Source organism: Phoenix dactylifera, chromosome 5, assembly GCF_009389715.1.
Source record: "Phoenix dactylifera cultivar Barhee BC4 chromosome 5, palm_55x_up_171113_PBpolish2nd_filt_p, whole genome shotgun sequence".
Taxonomy (NCBI): Eukaryota; Viridiplantae; Streptophyta; class Magnoliopsida; order Arecales; family Arecaceae; genus Phoenix; species Phoenix dactylifera.
In genome coordinates, this window is record NC_052396.1 from 6,901,188 (window position 1) to 6,919,975 (window position 18,788).

At 43.8% G+C, this 18,788-nt stretch overlaps 3 protein-coding genes across 3 annotated transcripts; 2 read left to right on the forward strand and 1 right to left on the reverse strand.

Moving 5' to 3' along the window:
• Positions 1–3,956: 3,956 nt before the first annotated feature.
• On the forward strand, positions 3,957–6,779 carry LOC103716913 (transcription repressor OFP7-like). The gene is made up of 2 exons (XM_039126676.1): positions 3,957–4,709; positions 6,503–6,779. Exon 1 carries the CDS (start codon positions 4,059–4,061, stop codon positions 4,698–4,700), a length of 642 nt encoding a protein of 213 aa, XP_038982604.1. The 5' UTR covers positions 3,957–4,058; the 3' UTR covers positions 4,701–4,709; positions 6,503–6,779.
• A 763-nt stretch (positions 6,780–7,542) lies between these two features.
• Positions 7,543–13,559, forward strand: LOC120110838 (C-terminal binding protein AN-like). Its single transcript, XM_039126678.1, has 2 exons — positions 7,543–8,419; positions 13,343–13,559. The coding sequence occupies exons 1-2, from the start codon at positions 8,069–8,071 to the stop codon at positions 13,358–13,360; spliced, it is 369 nt and encodes a 122-aa protein (XP_038982606.1). The 5' UTR covers positions 7,543–8,068; the 3' UTR covers positions 13,361–13,559.
• Positions 9,883–11,785, reverse strand: LOC120110837. The gene is made up of 2 exons (XM_039126677.1): positions 11,249–11,785; positions 9,883–10,278 (listed from the first exon to the last, which is right to left on the reverse strand). Exons 1-2 carry the CDS (start codon positions 11,698–11,700, stop codon positions 10,188–10,190), a joined length of 543 nt encoding a protein of 180 aa, XP_038982605.1. The 5' UTR covers positions 11,701–11,785; the 3' UTR covers positions 9,883–10,187.
• Positions 13,560–18,788: the final 5,229 nt, after the last annotated feature.

Consider the following 18,788-nt stretch of genomic DNA (forward strand, 5'->3'; position numbering starts at 1 on the left):
GGGACTCGACGCTTAAGGCTTCTACGGGCTTCTTCCCTTTGAGAGTTGCTAGGAAACATTGCCTTGCGGTCGGTTGGTCACCTCGGACCTCTCCAATCCTGGCCGCCGTGGGGAACCGCATGAGCAAGTGGTACGTTGAGACCACCGCGCGAAGGGCGTTCAGTCCGGGTCGTCCGAGGATAGCGTTGTAGGCCGAGGGAACACGGACGACCAAGAACCCGAGCCGCACCGTGGCTTATGCGGGTGCAACGCCCGCAGTCACAGGCAGCTCAACGACACCTTCGGCCGAGACAGCGTCTCCAGTGAATCCTATGAGGGGGGTGGATGTTTTGTACAACAATTGTCTGGACAAGCTCATCTTTTGGAAGGCCTCGTAAAACAAAATATCAGCTGAGCTTCCACTATCCACAAGAACACGCCTTACATCATAGTTTGCCATAGTGAGGGAGATCACCATGGCGTCGTCGTGGGGGGTCTGAACCCCCTTTACATCTTCATCACAAAAAGTGATTACATTACCGACCCTCTGCCTCTTTGCGACGGCTGCCCCTGATGCTTCAGTCGAGCCCCCTGCGTTCCTCTCGGGCCGGGGGCAGCCCCCAGTGATAGTATGGATCACGCCCGCGACGGGTCGATTCTGCTCCCGAGGCTCCGGAGGGGCCGGGTCGGCCGGACGCGAGTCTGCGGGGGGACGTCGGTCGTTCACGTATCGACCGAGACGCCCTCGGCGGATGAGAGCCTCGATCTCGTCCCGAAGCTGGAAGCAGTCTTCGGTGTCGTGGCCATGGTCTCGGTGGTACTCACAGTACGCCCGAGAGGGCCTCCTCCCAGGGATCTTCTTCATCTGTCTCGGGACCGGGAGGTCCTCCCGCCCCTTGATTTCCATGAGGATCTGGGTCCGGGGAGTCAGGAGAGGAGTGTACCGGTTGAAACGTCGGGGCGGAGAACGAGGGCGTAGGGCGCCGTGGTTCCTCGCCGGCGACAGGCTTCTGCGCCGACGTTGAGGCGTCGGGCTCCTCCTCTGGCGTGCCTCTTTTCGCCTTTTCTTCCCGAGCTTTGAAGGGATCTCGGCGGCCTCCTTGCTCCGGTGGGCGGCCGCCTCCTCGGCGTCCGCATACTGGTTCGCCCGGGACAACAGCTCCGGGAAGCTCCGCGGCAGGCGTTTGTCCAGGGAGAAGGTGAGTCTGCCCTTTCGGAAGCCACGCTTCAGGGCTGAAAGAGCCACCTCCTGGCTCAGGTTTCCGGACTTCCAGCGTAGCCTTGTTGAAGCGGGTAAGATAATCCCGCAAGCTTTCTCCCTCGTTTTGCCGGATATCGAAGAGGGAGTCGGAGACCAGTCGCCGCCGGCTACTGACGGCGAAATGGGTGATGAAGAGGCGAGTAAACTGGTCGAAGGACTGGATTGAGTTAGCCTCCAAGCCGGCGAACCACGCCCTTGCCGGGCCACGGAGGGTCGCTGGGAAGGCCTTGCAGAGGAGAGGATCTGATGCTCCGTGGAGGAGCATAAGAGTCCTGAAACTCTCGACGTGATCTCGCGGGTCCGCCGCCCCGTCATAGGGCTCGATCGCCGGCATTTTAAACCCCGGCGGATTCGGGGTCCGCAGGATCCTCGAGGCAAGCGCCGGCTGGGAGGAGATCTCCAAGTCGGCGAAGGGATCTTTGGAGTGGCCCTTCAGGACCTGGAGTTGTCGGTGGAGATCGTCCACCCGCCGGTCCAGAGAGCGCGACCGATGGGTGGGAGACAAGGAGCACCGAGAGGGGGACCGACTGGAGCGCGGGTTCCTTGAGGACTGGGGGGTCTGGGAACGCGCTCGGGCCCGCCTCTCGTACCCCGCGCAGCTCCGATGGGAAGGTCCCGGCAGAATGGACCGTGCTCGAGAGTCTTCTTCGCGCCGGCGCTCCTCCCCATGGGAGAGGAAGGAGCGCGGGTTGAGGAGGACAGGTGAGCGCTCAGGGAGCAGCGGCTCCTGGGCCCGCTGCGGCTCCCGAGACATCACACCCTGTAGGTTCTGCACTGCCTCCGCGAGGGTGCGAACCTGCTGGGCTAACTGGTCGAACTGAGCGGCTTCGACCATCTGAATGGGGGGTGGAACGGTGGAGTGTTGCTGAGAATGTGTTGGAGACGCAGCGGCCTCCCGGCCGGAGGCGCGAGAGGCCCCGCGACCGAAGGCATTGGAAGCTCCACGACCACCTCGCCGTGCCATTACGATCGCTCTAAGATTCGGGCCCTTCCTCTAGCGCCAACTGTTGCTGGTGGTCCAAACCGAGAACGATTGGCACAGCGGTGTGAACGGGGTTCCGTCTGAGTCGCCTTGGTTGGTGTTGATTACGCTCCACTTTCCACCAGAAAACCTGCAAGCAAGCCTCGCACCACCACTGGGGTAGTGGGGGCCCTCCGACGATCAAGTCAGAGGAGATTGGAGGAGAAGGAGAGATAATTGTAGGTAGTAGGAGAATGCACTGGAAGTTCTTGCTTACCTCCCCCCTTCTCCCCCCCGCAGCATATATACCAGGCTGGGGGGTCCTTCTGGGGGGTTGGTCATCGTGTGGCACGATGGAGTTGCCACTGACATGGCCGTTAGAGGGCGTCGTGGGGCAGCGCTGGGTACGGCCGTGACAGGGCGTAGTGGAGCTCCGCTTTGTACGGCTGTTACAGGAGATCGTGGAGCAGCGCCGGATACGACCGTTGCAGGGAGTAGTGGAGTAGAGGGTCGTGGCGTGCTTCAGGGGAACAGCCTGTCGTTGTCGAGAGATTGCCGACTCGGGGTCGGATTGCTGGATCAAGGGGCAGCCGACTCGGGGTCGGGCTGTGAAGCCGAAGATATCCGACTCGGGGTCGGGTTACTGGATCAAGGGGCCGCTGTGGTCTTCTTGGGCGCGCGTGTCGGTCACGTGGGGCATGGTGGCTGAGTTCCCCCGTAACATTAGTATTACTGGAAGTTGATATCCTTCAATGTATTATTGGATTGACTTGCATATCTTTAGTGTGACACGATTGAGATAAGAGTTTGTCTTACATGCTCTTTCTTAGTTGGATATGAATTCTTATTTCACATAAATATATGTACTATAAAGAACATGATTGGTTATAACTTTTCTTGAACACAAATATTGTGATGAAGAGTCATGAAATTGGATTCGTTATGGTAGAATGAAATCTCTCGACTTGAAATCTGTATTTGAGAAACCATGAATTAGATCATGTAATGCATGAAAATTGAAAGTGCATGTATTCTAATAATAATGAGAATAATAATTGGTTACTCAAAAAAAAGTATTGAGAATAATCGGTGGATTTCAATTTATTTTCTATGAAAATTGCATATCAAATGAATGTGAAGTTAGGTATAAGATTTAAACTAGTTATGTTAATATCTTTGCCTCGTAATCAGTTAGAAACATGTTCCATCATAGACTGAAAATATAGTATTATGGCTGCTCTATCACGGACCATAAATGTAGCACTACTAACGCCTCATCGCGGGCTAGAAATATGACACCGTCGACATTATCCATTATGGATTGGAAATACGATACCATCAATATATCATTAGGAGCATAAACTTGAAATTTGTTCCTTTGCCTTCCATTGCATAATCCTTATATTAAATTATTACTTTGAAAGCCCAAAGAAGTTACGGAGTAATGTTGAATTATCCTATTTAAAATAAATACTAGATTGAGTTATGAGCTTTAGCTGGATAATGTACGATGATTTGTTATAATCATACTGAATTGTTGAAGTTACCGAGTAATGTTGAATTATCCTATTTAAAATAAATACTAGATTGAGTTATGAGCTTTAGCTGGATAATGTACGATGATTTGTTATAATCATACTGAATTGTTGATTTGAGTATTTGATCAATGATGGAATTAGCATGCTCAACTTCATGGCAATGATATTTTATTGTATTTTGATTTTATTTTAAAACAAATATCACATCTCGAGCGGAAGGGCCCTTGACCCTCACTTTCTCCTCCTCCCGGTAACTTTCTCCAAGCACTAAACAAATTGAGCACGCTCATCGTAACACGGCCGTCCGAGAAGGTCTCGTATGACGACGGCGAGGAGGAGGAGCAGCTCTCTCTTCGGGCTCGGCTGCGGCTGCAAGGACTCGGTCTCGGTGTCGGCGTCCGAGACCGCCTCCGACAAATCCACCGTGACCCCTCGCAGGGTCAGGGATCCATCCTCCGCGGACACCCTGACCCTGACCTCCCCCTCCTCCTCGTCCTCTTGCTGGGATGAGGAGGAGGAGGAGGAGAAGAAGCCCGATAGCTCGGCGAGCACGCCGAACTTCTCCGGGATTCTGCGCAAGCTCAACGAACTGGAGCAGAATGTCATGGCCTGGGGGAGGAGTCTTCCTCCTCCTCCTCCTCCACCCCCTCGCCATCGGAGGAGCGACAGCGAAGGAAGGCGAAGAATAGAGGAGAGCGTGGCGGTGGTGAAGGAATCAGCCGACCCATTAGGGGATTTTAGAGGCTCGATGCTGCAAATGATTGTCGAGAAGGAGATCGTCGACGGGGAGGAGCTGCGAGAGCTCCTCCTCCGTTTCCTCTCCCTCAATTCTCCCCGCCACCACGACCTCATCCTCCGGGCTTTCGCCGAGATCTGGGACGAGGTCTTCTCCGGCTACGAGGACACCCCCGATCTCCTCCGCCGTACCTACTCCTGCTTCTCCCTACCTCGGCACTTCTAATAATCATACGTAAATATCCCCCCGCTCCTTATCTCTTGCTCTTCTTCTTCTTTTTTCTTTTTTTTTTTGGTAAATGATGCTCTTCTTCTTCTGTATTGCTCTTTCCATGAATGAATTCATAGATGGAAGCTATCAATGCTATACTTTTGGCTTCTTTTTTTCTTTTGTGTGTATTAATTCTGAAGTCAAATTCTGATGAACATGGATGGGTGGTATCTGGGAAAGTTGGAGTCTTGATGGGGTGAAATATTGATGAGGGCAAAGATTTTCTGCTAATTTTGATGCTCAACGTAGGAATTTTGAAGTACTTTGGTGGCCATAGTTTGGGCAATTGCAGCCGCTGGGTCTGTGTGACGGAAAAAATGCTCCGTGTCTGTACTTATTATTGGTTTCCATTACATCGACTCCGTGTTCTGATTCCTGGATTGATTTGCAGCATTTCGTCTATCACCATCGAACCATGCGGCTTTAGATCCGTAGGATCTTACTCTTTCATTTGAATAATAAAAAATTTTGAACTTTAAGAATGATCATATCTGCAATTCTTTGGAGGAAAAAAAAGGGGTTAAATCTGCGTATTTGATTAATACAGATTTGCATGTATGTTTTTTGACATGTTTAATCCACATATCATCCATCTAAGGCGTATTAATCTTCTATGAATGTGTCACGGAGGGATACTTCATGAATGCTGGGCGAGTGCATAGAAGATTCCTGAGTATGGTTATGCGCCTATGACTTATGTAATTTGTAAAGGCAAGTAAGGATGGATCTTTTCGACGAAATAGATGAAAGATTAAAAGCCCGTTTGAATTATTAGGCTGAAAATTCTATGAAATTGGTAAATTAGGCCAGTACAACTAGTAAAATTATAAAATTATATACTGTAGTAGGCCTATATTTTTTGGGGTAGACTGGTTTGGATCTCATAGGGAGAAAAAACAATCTTAGGCCAAATTAGGTTTTTGAGTTGAATTAGATCAGAAAAATATATTTTTAATCAAATATAATAGAGTAAATTACAAAAAATTGCTTAAAAATTATATTTATTACCTTTACATCTAATAGTTTGTAAAATTTACACTTTCATCCGGTTAAATTAACTGCATTGGTGAAATCGTTTATCTCATATAAAAAATTGAAATTATCCTTAGGTGGAAAAGAATGCACATATTTTTTTATATTCTTAAATAACCATTATGTCACTTGAGATTATTTTAGTTATTTTTTAATTATTTTTGATATGGCATTTAGGTCCATTTAAAATTAACGGTTCGATAGACTTTCTGTTAAATTATGAATTGATGTGTTAGATACAAATAAATCTTAGAAGAATAAGTATAAGCTTTTCAAATTATTGGATGTAAGTATAGTTTCCCCTAATATAAGAAAGATTTTATAATTTATTTAATACAGTATGCATTATTATTTCTCTTTGCTTTGGATTTTATATAGAAGGCATCTTGATCAAAATAAAAAGGTGTAAATATGAAAGGGTAAATTCGTGATAGAAATCAAATTGGTAGTAGAGTTGAAGATAAAATAGTGGGTGGAGATGTATTAACTCTTATTGTATACATTATATATAAAGAGATACTGTTGTTTGTCTTACCAAAAAAAACTTAAAGAGATATTGTTGTTTTTTGTTGTTATCAATGCTTCACAAAAAATGTAACAATGAATGACTTATGACGATCATCTGTTGCTATAAATTTTGCCCTTTCATTATTTTCATGAAAATTTGTATCTGGACACCGGCACTACTTAATATATGACTGCAAGGAAATGATACCTGCAAACAGGTTAGCCAATTTTGCTACTACCATTGACAAGGCTCAAGCGTGGAAAGATGATTTGCATTCGAGGTGGTTCAACTTTCTTTATGCTCTTGTTTGTATGTGATTATTTATGATATATTTATTAATTAGCATAAATTTGCATGCGATCAATATTATTATTTGTTTCTTCACACGTGTCTTTGAGTTTTTTTTTAGATTATTTGTACTTCTTGAAGCGAGAACATTTCCACATGGAAGGTGTTACTACGAGCACTACAAGAGGGTATTTCTGTTTCATCAATTCTAAAACTTCCATAGAGGTGTTTTTATTTCATCAATTCTAGAATTTCCATAGCAAAGCATTGTCCATCAGCGCTGTGCTCATAATTTTGCATGCTAGGAGAGCGAATAAAGGATCCCCTTCAAAGCTATTTCAGTAGTCATACCCTTTGCTCATAACTCGGAGGTTCCATGTTTGCATTTGAGTACCATATCCTTAATAATTTGACCCAAGTAATGCTTGGATAGGTGGGTTTTTTCCCCCGACGAAAATTGTATGGTTTGGAGTCTTGGACCGGCGCAAATACCTAATCTCATAAAACAAAAAAGAAAAAGAAGCCCAAGAGAATAAGTTTAATGGTCCTATCCTACATATTAAAAAGAGGTATCCATGTTTCGAAGACCTGACGAAAAGTCATGGGTAGGGTTGGGCTATGCTTAGCGTGTGCTACGGGCTGAGATAGTTATACTTGAGGGTGATTCGGTCACGATTATCAGCTGGATCCATGAAAATTCTGGTGGTGTGTGCTGGTGTCACCCTCTACTCCGAAATATTCGGACTATGGTCAATGGTGGCGTGGTGTTCCAGGCCAAGCATGCATACAGAAAGGCCAGTGGGGCCACGAACGGGGTGAATCACTCTGAAGGTGCCTGTGGGTCGGAAAGAGGGAGTTGCCTAAAACGCTCTGAGATGTGTTGTTTTCGATTTTTTTGGATGTATAGAGTTGTATGAATTATCTGCTTTAGCACAAGAAAAAAAAACTCACGAAAAGTTATTGGGCCTGAATCATATCGGGCTGGAGGATCGGCCCACAACAATTCACTTGACCGCGACAAAACCCAAGCCCCTATCTCGTCCCATCGGGCCTCCCTTCTCTTTCCCAATCACGGGAACCAAGAAAGCGAACGCGCGCACGCGCGAGAGGTAAACTACCTGCTAATAAAGCCAGGAGGCGAAGCATTTTAAACGACAAAATCTCAAGGAGGGATTTTAGGAGAAGGCTCGGAGTGGAAAGCAGTCGAGAAAGAGAGAGATTTCGAGAGAGGGAGAAGAACAGAAATGCAGCGTTACGATGACAGCGCGGGCCGCTTCCCGTCCGATCCGAATCGGATGGCCGCAAGCCTCCCCCTGGTGATCTCTCTCAACTGCCTCGAGGACCCGTCCCTCGAGCAGGAGGGCCTCGAAGGCGTCGCCGCCGTCGAGCACGTTGGCCTCTCCCACCTCGCCGACGGCCGGATCGAGTCCGCCGCCGCCATCCTCGCCCACTCCCCCGCCTTCCTCCCCCGCGCCGCCCAGCGCCGCCTCCGCCCATGGCAGGTCGTCCTCTGCCTCGGCTCTGCCGACCGCGCCCTCACTCCGTCCTCGCCGCCGACCTCGGCCTCCGCCTCGTTCACGTCGACGCCGGCCGCGCCGAGGAGGTCGCCGACACTGTCACGGCCCTCTTCCTCGGCCTCCTCCGCCGGACCCACCTCCTCTCCCGCCACTCCACCTCCTCCTCCGCCTCCGGCTGGCTCGGATCCATCCAACCCCTCTGCCGCGGGATGCGCCGCTGCCGCGGTCTCGTGCTCGGGATCGTCGGGAAGTCCGCTTCCGCCCGCTGTCTCTTCACCAGGAGCCTAGCCTTCAAGATGAGCGTCCTCTACTTCGATCTCCACCACGAGGTATTGCACCAATTTTCCTTTCTAAATCTTCTTGATCTATAATTCAGAGCCCACGTAATGCGCTTATCTTGGATACCCGTGCTATATCCAAAAGTTCCTTGTACCAAAGGAACGGTGGAATTGTAGCACAAAAACTACGGAAGTTAGGATCGAGTTGTGATATTTCTTGGAAATGAGTAGCTGTAGCTCGGGATCATGGGGCAGCATTTGGAGTAGCTAATCCTACTATTTGCTTAGTAAATTCCGAGGTAATTGGGGACTGAGTATGAATATATTTTGTAAGTTTAGCAAGAGATGAGCATAAAATGGGAATCTTGCATAAGAGATCCTTATTAGCTAATAAAGGTTAGGTGAAGGTCTTCGTAAGAAAAAAAAAAACAATTGCAAGTAAAATACAAAAGAAATCTTGCAGAAAACATAATTGACTATAGAACACTAGAAGGGGATAGCAAAATCAGCTAGAACCAGCACCCTTCAAGTGAAACCTTTGAAAAATATGCCCATTGCATGTCTCCTCCCACTCTTGGTTTGCCAATGGAAATGCTTAAACTAATAATCTGTTAAAGCTCATTGAAATTACTGAAAGAGTGATTAAAATTAGAAAATAAAAGTATGTTTAAAAACTAAATTCCAAAGACATAATAATTTTGTAAAACTAATTTTCAGCCCCCCAATCTCATCTGCACCTCCACCCACCTTTGACATAACCCACCCTTCAACCCAATGGCAAACCCCAAAGCGCACTGCCTCCACCACCTCCTCATCTCTCTTACCTAGACTCCAGCCAGTAGTTAATCCCCCATTCTGTAGGGCCATACTCAATGAATGATGAATGATATCCCACTCCCATCATCTCTTGTTTTCCCAACAAGCTCATCACCGATCCCTGGGTTATCCTGTTTGGGTTAAGAGATAGCATAGGAGGATGGGAATGGCAATATAGACGGAGAGGGAAAGAGGTTAGAAGTGGCAGTTGGGTCTTATTCTGAAAGGGCAAAGGGGCCTTTGCTAAGAAGGTAGAGAGGGATGTGGGTCATCTAAGGGGGGGGACTAAGGATGGGTGTAGAAGCTATAAACATCCTTCTCTCTTCTTGATTTGATTGGGTCGTCACACCCAACTCGAACTCGACCTACTTAATGGTTAATCTTGGTTTGAGTTGACCCAATTTGTAATGGGGCATTATAAACTTCTCTAAAACAGTTATGAGGCCAGAATTGGCCCGATCGACAGATTTGAATGAGGTCTTTCCAGTTAATCATGGACCATGGTTTGTCTTGTAGCAAAGGATGCTTGCCTCAACATTAACTTTTGAGCACCTCTTGATTGCTAATCTTTCTCATGTTCTAAGGATTTAACTAAAAATTTGTCAACTAATATATCATGCTTCATAAGTGTTTTTTTGCAATGTTATAAGCTAGAAAAGGATAGATCAAATGGGAGGTTACTTATCATTTCAAATAAATAATAGAAAAAAAATTAAGATAGGGCATCCCAGCCATCTATGATAACTCTCATGTAAATCTCAAGTTCTGAACACTCGTATAAATAAAAATAGCAAAACTGAAATTAGAAAGCAATTCTTAGTTAGGCCATCCTAATTGAGTTAGAAATCATAATTTACAGATGGACAAACATAGATGGCCATGAAAGGTCAAGTCATAGCCTGGTTAAATTCCAGCCCAACCAAAGCCCCCATATGATCAAACACAGCTCAGGCAAACGGAGCTCGGAGGGCAAAAGCATGAAGGAACCCAATGGCATTTCCTCTCATCTTCTTTCCAACACCGGTCGCCTGGACTTCCCTCGCCCTCTCTCCCAAAAAGCTGGCCAACATCCGAACATGGCGGGTTCCCTGTCCCTGGAAGAGCCAACCAAAATAGCTTCATCTAGTTATTCACATGGTGATTAAGTAGTAACGAGGTTAGCTAGTTGATCATAAAATAGCCCAAGAAACTGGTATGTTTCACCAACCATCACAGTTTCAAATTGTTATCAGTTTTTGGTCAGTGCTACACATACATCACAACTCACAAGGCTTGCTTGGTGATATTAACAACTCCATACTAGTTTTTTTAACAAAACTTGGATAGATAGATGCTGCTTTATCAGCCACATGTATGTTTTAATATGCATATAAGAGTACTCAAATAGATGTCTTTCTCAATTGTTTGATATGGATACCGTAACTGGATGGTATGACCTATTCCCAGCGGTTTGTTCCAATTAGCATCTACTCTTGAGAGGTAAGATAAGTATAGAGTAGCAAGTAGGGATGAGGCTTTCCTAATCTCAAAAAGAATTGTTTGGAGATGGATGTCCTGCCACCATTAATATGAAATATATGATTAGCAACTGTAGCAGCATCAGTTAAGTCGGATGGTTGGTAGCTAATTTTTCATGGAAGAGGTTCCTACTTCCTGAGCAGTAACAAATAAGTACGTTATTTACTTAAAAAAATCATAATTTTTATATGATTAACTTTTAGCAACAGGTTTGGTGCCCAAACTCCAACCAACCTTTCCTAACAAGGGAGAATTTTATATCTTTAGACTGAGACCACATGAGGATGTTGAGGATGACCATCCACTCTTCCACCCACTCGATCTATGGTTGGAGATCTGATGCTCCTATTAATTCATGAAATAAATGACCATAACCACAGGGTTTCAATCTCATCCAACTGATTTCGAGCACCCAAAAATTTATATTATTAACAGAAAAATTAGTTTAAATCTCGCCCCAAATAATCCGACGATTGCGAATAATATGAGCATCAAAAATTAAGAAAAGGTGACGATGCCATCACTTAAAATATCATTGAACGTTACCTCTTGCCGCAGTCTGTGACGTCCCTGTGAGCCACCCCCCGGCTCGCCCGGCTTGACCGTGGCGCGGTGAGGCTCCGGGTCAGGGAACTCGGCACGTAAAAATTCAAGAGCACTCCATCGCTGCTGCTGCCGCAACTGCCCCTGCTGCTCCTCCGCTTCTTTCTCTCCTTAACAGCTGATGACGCTCGGTTGGTTTCTCCTTCTGGGGAAGTCTTCTTCTCCTCCGCAGCTGAGTTGCCGGCAGCCGATCCTTTCTCGACGAGGTCGGTGAGCGAGAGCTCGTACTCCGACTCCGGGAGGTCTCGCAGAAGCCTGAGGAGCTCTTCTCGACCCTTGGCTATCTCCCGCGCCCTCGCCGATAGAGGAGCCACCCCAAAGCCCTCCATCTTTCTCCCTGGGAACCAGAGAGCCGCTGCGCTTGCAGCTGTGCCCTCCGAATTGGCCTTAAGCATGTCCTAGAAGAGAAGAAAAGGCTCAGGAGAACAAGGGAGAGGTGGAACAATAAGAGACTCGCTGTTGGTTTTCTCCTAGGGACTTTGTTGGCTTCCTCTGTTATATAACGGAAGCAATGGTTCAGCATCGAGAGGCTAGCTTCTTGGTGTGAGTCAAACACATGGTAGGAAGTTGTGGTGCGATGGTCAAGTTGGTGGAGAACAACTGATGGCTCACGCACAGCACGGATTTAGGGAATTGACCGGTCCTGAATGGGACTTAATCTGGAAGCTTTAATCTCTTCAAGTGGGATCCATTGGTTTGCGAAGATATATTGGAGCATCATTACAAACAGCAAACAACTAATTGACACCATACTTTGTTCCATGAAACTTATTGAGGTGGTTGATGGAATTCAGTGCTCTAATGTTGACGAACTAGTCGTTCGGTGGTCATTATTCAGCACCAGAATCGGTCCAAAATTCCTTATATATATATACTCAGCCCATCCTGCCGTCTTCCTTCGGTTTGAGTTGACCTGTTTAATATGCTTTGTGAACAAAGAACTAGCATATACATCGAATTATTTTATAAAAATCTATAATTGAAACTTAGTAATGAGTTATATGCATAGAAGATCTGTACTTTTTATTATGGTATATATCATTAATAACGTTGAGAAGAACAAAATTATGTGATCTGCCGGTTTCCTATTTATGAATGGTATTAATTGTGCGAATATGCTCAGGGGATGTTAGTTTACTGGTAATCATAACTGATACATGCAAAAGCATGTATACATTGGAAGGCTAGGAATATTTGTTTTTATATCTAAATGAATCTCTATGTAGTTAGGATTAAATTAGGATTCTGGCTTTCTAATATAAGTTTACTTCTTAAGAGCAATTGGGATATAGTGGAGAGGGTAGCAACATCTAACTATTTTGTTTTTTTTCCTTTTTTAAAGTAAAGCCTACGAGTTATAACTCATATTTTATATTTTATTTTCCTAATTTTTCCATGAATATTCAATGCCTTGGGGGCTGCCTATCCTATTCAAACAATCAAATTAGTTGGATGGACCAAATCAAAGACTTTTGAAGGTTGAAGTAATGAAATGTCCATTGTCTTATTTTTTCCTTTCACCTTCTCCTTTTACTTAAAATCTTATTGATAGAGAGCCTGCTATCAATATTCCAGAGCATCTTTTCATGCTACTAAAATTGTTTATTTTTGAATCCAACCTTCTAGATGCACTAGCGAGAAACATCCGAAACAAATAAATTTTCGTTCCGAGGCATTTTTAGAATATAGTACTCATTTAGAATAATACATTATATGGACAATACCATTTTAGCAAAGAAATGAAATAACTTGAAGTCTTGGATTTCAAAAGTGTGCCTACTACAATGGCACATAATGTTCTCTAGCCCCAAAAATTTCATTAGGCACAAATGATTGGCCCTTGACCAATACTTTCCTCAAAAATAAATAAATAAATTAAGCTGCCCAATTTTACAACATTAATTTGGTGAAAACTACATATATTAAGAGAAATCCTATGCCAGTTGTCACATATGTCACCATTGGTCATACAAAACCTGCACAGAAATAAGCTTATACCATGCACACCAAGGCCTAATGATTTATGTATTCTTTCAGATCATCATGCAAGTCTGAACATGAAGCAAAAGGATTCTGCTATGGTCATTGGCTGGATTCTGCAGATTTTGGAAGGAGGAGGTCAACGATTACTATCCGTTGCTAAGAGATATTCGGACCATGGTTTGTGGTGGGATGGTGTTTTAGGCGAAGCATGTGTTCAGAGAGGCCACTGGAGCTGCAAATTGGATGGCTTCTTTTGTTGCCAACTATTCTAGGGACCATCTCTGAGTTGAAGAGGCGGAGTTGTCTAGTGCTCTCCGCGATGTGTTGCTTTTTGATTTTCTTGACTACATCTGTACACGTTATGTATGATGTTGTTATTTTAGCTAAAAAAAAAATCACATCTCCATCATTAGTACTTTAGTTAGTTGGCATTCTCTCTCTCCTTGATGCATACACCATCAGGTAGAGGTTCTGCATTTGAGCTAGAAGTTGGCAGTTCGACCGTACTTCTGAAAAAAAAGATAAGCATAGGATTCATGTTACCCTACAATTTTTTTCTGAATTTTATCCTTTTTTTCCAACTTCGAAGGGATGAAACCATCATGCATCACCTATCATTCAAATCATCCAGAAGCATGTTTGAAACTTAAGCATGATGACCAGTACGAGAGCCATGGATCATATCACGCTTGTCGAGCCAGGTGCTGCGTATGATCGAGAGGGGTTAACTTGGTCGAGGACTCAAGGCTTGCCCTGCCCCACCACAGTGCAGGTGACCAGAAAGAGCCAAAAGCAGGGAACACGCATTCATTTCAGCGTATCTTCCTCCCTTTAGTTCTAGTACTCGTAATCTTCTTCTAGATCCTCCCTTCCGGGCTTTCCCTGTCCATTCAAGGGGCCCCTCGGATCCCTAGCTGTCTTCTCTTCGGTCATTTGTCCTACGCTGGAGAGCCAAAGCCTCTTCCTGGGATTTTGATCGAATACTTTATATGTGTTATTTCCTTGTTTTATCGTTTTATCCTGGCTTTTGACTGCGACGGAGCGAGGAGGATGGAGGGAAAGAGAGGGAGCTGCCGGCGGGCCCGCTCCACCTTCGCGAAGGTTGGACCGTAAAGGGTCCCACCGCGCGGCGAAGCATGTGGTGCCGTACATTTGGTGGCTCGCACTCGCTGCTTTGAAGCTGGCCGGCTTGGCTTCCGAAATCTTGAGACCAATATGGAGAGACGTACTTGGCACGCGACGCCACCTTTTTGAACGCTTGGTGGTCAAAGATAAAACAAAACACAAAGACTTCGAGAACGGGGCCAGGATATTGACTGTTTCTAGTCCTCCATTAGGCGATCTAGATCTACGCAGAGGTGGTAATGGACTGGGTCAGCTTGGGTTTGGTTCGGGTTGTAGACAGGTTTTATAGAAAAAAGAAATTAAAATTTGAGTCTGAACTATTTAATAATAGGTTGTACGTAGATTATACTGGAATTGCAATTGCAGGACTTAGCTCGATCATTAACAGGTTGCAACTTTAAATCTAAACCCACTTATATCAAATCCAAATTGGTTTATTGCAGATTGATCGGGTTCGTATTGGATTGGCAGGCTGTGGATTGCCACCTCCAAAAATGCGTACATGCTATGTATGCTTCATGTGAATTTGATCCTAGCATAACCTAGAGTCTGTTTTTCAGTCTCATACAAATCATAGTGTATATATAATGTATGTATCAATGATGAAATAATAGTTGTCGGGATGGATGTTTCAGTAGCAGGTGCCAGGCACTCACCACCGGTCGTTTAAACGTAATCAATACAGACTTCTTTAATCCAAAATGCATTCTATCAAATCATTTAGAAATGCTTTAATCACAAACACTGTTAATACTTGTAGAAAGAATTTCTCGCTGCGACATCTACAAGATATATTAAGGTTTTAGAATCATTAAAGGGAAAGATATATAATTTGAGCTGCATGTAACATGAAGCACATCCGTCTTCTTTTTGAACCCAAAACCTCTTGCCTGAATGTAAGCTCACGTTAAAGAGCAATTTTGTGGCAACAACATAAGGAAAACTTTGAGACTCCACACGTCAAGCTTAAATGCCATGCTCCGGGACTTCTAAATGGAGTCACTTTTGCTTCAATTAGGTTGCATTAGTGACAGGTGTCAAATCCATCAGATGCAGTTGTAAAAAAACATCTTCATCAACCTGGAATATTTTACTTTCAAATAAAAATTTAATGCTTTTTTTTTTTGAGAACAAGTCATGTTTTTTAATGAAATGAAAAATCCTGCATATATATGCGTATGTAACTCATATATAAGCTGGTGCTTGTGATGGATGGCCAAGTTTCATTGGGAGCAAGCTGCATGAAGAACTAGTTGTCCACTTTGTATCTTGTAGACGCTCGACTTCATGGAGACTATACGTCTATACCTTGGCAACGATTTTTATTTCTTTTTTTCCAAGTTGAGAGTGATGATCTAAATCAGTTGGTACCAAACTGCACTCAACTTGCATCACATTACAACAAACTACTTCCAAATTACATTAAAGTAAGTAAAACACACTAACCGATGCCTCCATGACCGGCCAACGACTGTTAGTACAGTTGGTTGGCATATGGCGGTCAAGGATTCAAATCTTGTGTATTACTCAAAAACTAATGCCTTTGAGATCGAATTTTGGAATTCTTGCTCTCTGATGGACTGAATCACCACAAAAAATTTGCATTGTATTGTGAAGCCAGATCAAACCACATGCTCACACACTAAAACTACCACCATTTAGTATAAATGCCCTCCCCATTTAGAAAATACAAAGTGCTATGATAATTACTCATTAGAAAGACTTAGCACTTAATCAGCTTGAATATTAGAAGATGAAACTAGTGCATGTAGGGTTGTGCGAGATTGTGCGCACAATATTAGTAGTAAAACACTGCAAGTTTCCTAAAATTAATAACGCTGGAATGAGAGAAAACTAATGAGAACATTTCAGAGATGCTTGCGTAACAACAACTTAGTCCAAGGGGTTTCTAGAAAGCCTTTTGTTTTTCTCCCAGCAAATTGAGGATCTTAGGAGTTCCCCTTTAAGGTCCATTCAGCTGCAGCACTTTGATGGTGAACAGACTTTAATGGAGCACAAGGTCCTGCCCAAAGAAAAGTTCGGAACTCTGATTGGCCTAATTTCTTGTCACCCCAACTGTTTCAAAAAGCAACATCACATGCAAGGCTTAAAAAGATGGACTATGGTAACGCTGGCAAATCAACTGTTGCTCCTGAAAGAATGCCGTAAACATTGCTATCAGGGAATGGAAGCCACATGAGCTCACTTGGCGTGGTATAATTTTGATGAAGGATAGCAGAGATGTAATTATCAATAAACGTTTCTGATTTTATCGAAACATGAACACTGCCAGTGAAGTTGAAGAGTGTCAGGTGTTAACTTCCATACCAGATGTTAAAGTTTTTCACACAGATTTTAACCAATGTATCTTGTTAAATTTAGAATCCAAAATAAATATATGTATGCTTTTGATACAGATAATAGTAGCCGAGCCTTTGGAATTCAAGTAAAATGCATGTATCCATGCAGATAAAATGCACAATCTGAAATTAAGTTCAAGAAAATCTAACCACCCCAAGATTTCTAAATATCCATATCTTGTTGGATCGGGCTATTACTTTCTGATCGACATTTTTATGACAGATGTGTTAGTATTTCACAATTCTTAATGGCAGATAATGATCTAGAAGGATTCCAGACCCTTGTGGACCACTCTCGCCACTCTAGCCCTTCCAAAATGTATTAGATATAGTTATTAGTGATATCCAAATGTACTTAATTTCTTACACTTGATATGATTCCTTGTTGAAGGGAAGGATGGGCATAATACCATCTTGCTTCACTTCAGTGCCACGAGATATCATTCGTGTTTATATCCAACCCATATGTGTACTCTCTTTACCAATAATCAATATTGAAATTTATATTTCAGTTATATCCTTGTGGCATGACAACAAAATGCATGTTGATATGGCTGTATATATTGGATCCATATGTACAGTTGGGTGAGCTTCAACAGTTGAGCACCAAATAAGACGTGGTATACTTCAGAAAGTTGGAATAAGGTTTACAAGGCAATCAAACTGATGTTTATGATTTTGCAGTGTTGATGAATCTTGAATGACAATGATGATCATACTGATGATTGTGATATTCTCGAGCAACAATCTTTGCTTATGCTATGTTACCGCAAATTCCCAAGAGTATAAACAAAATTATTCGTTAAAAACTTGGAATTAAACAGAATCGATCATGACGCCCATGGAGATGGTGATTCTACAATTGTCATACTTGCAGATTCGAACGAAACATCCTGAAACAAGATTTAGAATCCACGCTTTCCTTATTCCCATTTTCGATGAAGTACAATTAAATTGTCATGAGAAACATAAAAAATGGGGAAGACGTTAAAAAATGGACTGATATTTCAACAGATAAAATATATACGGAGGCAGCAAATCAATAGTTATATTGCATAGTGTGATAAGATGAATATTTCATAGGGGTTACAAAACATTGTTTGGTCGCTTCAGGGCCTAAAAGAATGTGATCCGAGACCAGTTTTCTGATTGGGTCTTCAGGCTGCCAGGATCCTTTGACAGCGCTGCCTGTCTCCAGTTCTGGCTTCTTCTAAGAGTTAGGCAAGCTTTATGCATACGGCAAGAGTGAATATAATAGTTGGAACCAAGAAGACACTCTACTGTAAAATACTAATGCGAAGGCAGGGAAAGTAGGACACTGCCAGTAGTTTCTCACACTGTTCAAAGAACCAGCCTCCTCTGTGATCTACTCTTTCGCAGAAGAGACACGGGATCATCATATGACTGAAGCCACACGGGCTGCCCTTGCAGAAAGAATTCAAGAAAATACACATCATTAAGTCATGAATGGAGACAAAAACTAAAGGAAGCAAACTAGATAGTGGTGGGAGTATTAACTCAAAACTGTTCTTTTTTAAAAAAAAAGTGAATTTACAGTAACTTTCACGAGTAATTAGCTTGACATTTATTAGCAAACATGAACTAATCATATACTAGAAAGATTTCTCAGAGAAACTTTACAAAACGCTGGAGTAGAGCCTCTATTATCTACTCTTTGGCAGACGAGACACAGGATGATCACATGACTAAAGCCACGCAGGTTGCCCTTGCAGAAAGAATCCAAGGCAGTACACACCATTAAATCATGAATGGAGGAAACTAAAGAAAGCAACTAGATAGTGGTTCCTAAAACGTACAGAAACCGGTAACGTAACGGTAAAAAGGCATGCACGCCGTCGCCGGTAAGACTGTTAAAAATCGGCCGAAGGCCGTCGCGGCCAATGCAGAGTGCGAACCCGTGGGAAGTTAAACAGAGGGACCTGCATAGTTTCACACCCAATTTAGGACGCGCAAAATGACATCCATCGATTCGCTAACGTAACGTGAGTGAAGAG

Bases quoted from the DNA above. Each gene is read 5' to 3' on its own strand.
- LOC103716913 (XM_039126676.1), top strand. From the start codon at position 4,059: ATGACGACGGCGAGGAGGAGGAGCAGCTCTCTCTTCGGGCTCGGCTGC.
- LOC120110838 (XM_039126678.1), top strand. From the start codon at position 8,069: ATGGCAGGTCGTCCTCTGCCTCGGCTCTGCCGACCGCGCCCTCACTCC.
- LOC120110837 (XM_039126677.1), bottom strand. From the start codon at position 11,700: ATGCTTAAGGCCAATTCGGAGGGCACAGCTGCAAGCGCAGCGGCTCTC. The intron at 10,279-11,248 runs GTAACGTTCAAT...TGGCTCTTCCAG, and splicing joins GTCACAGACTGCGGCAAGAG to GGACAGGGAACCCGCCATGT.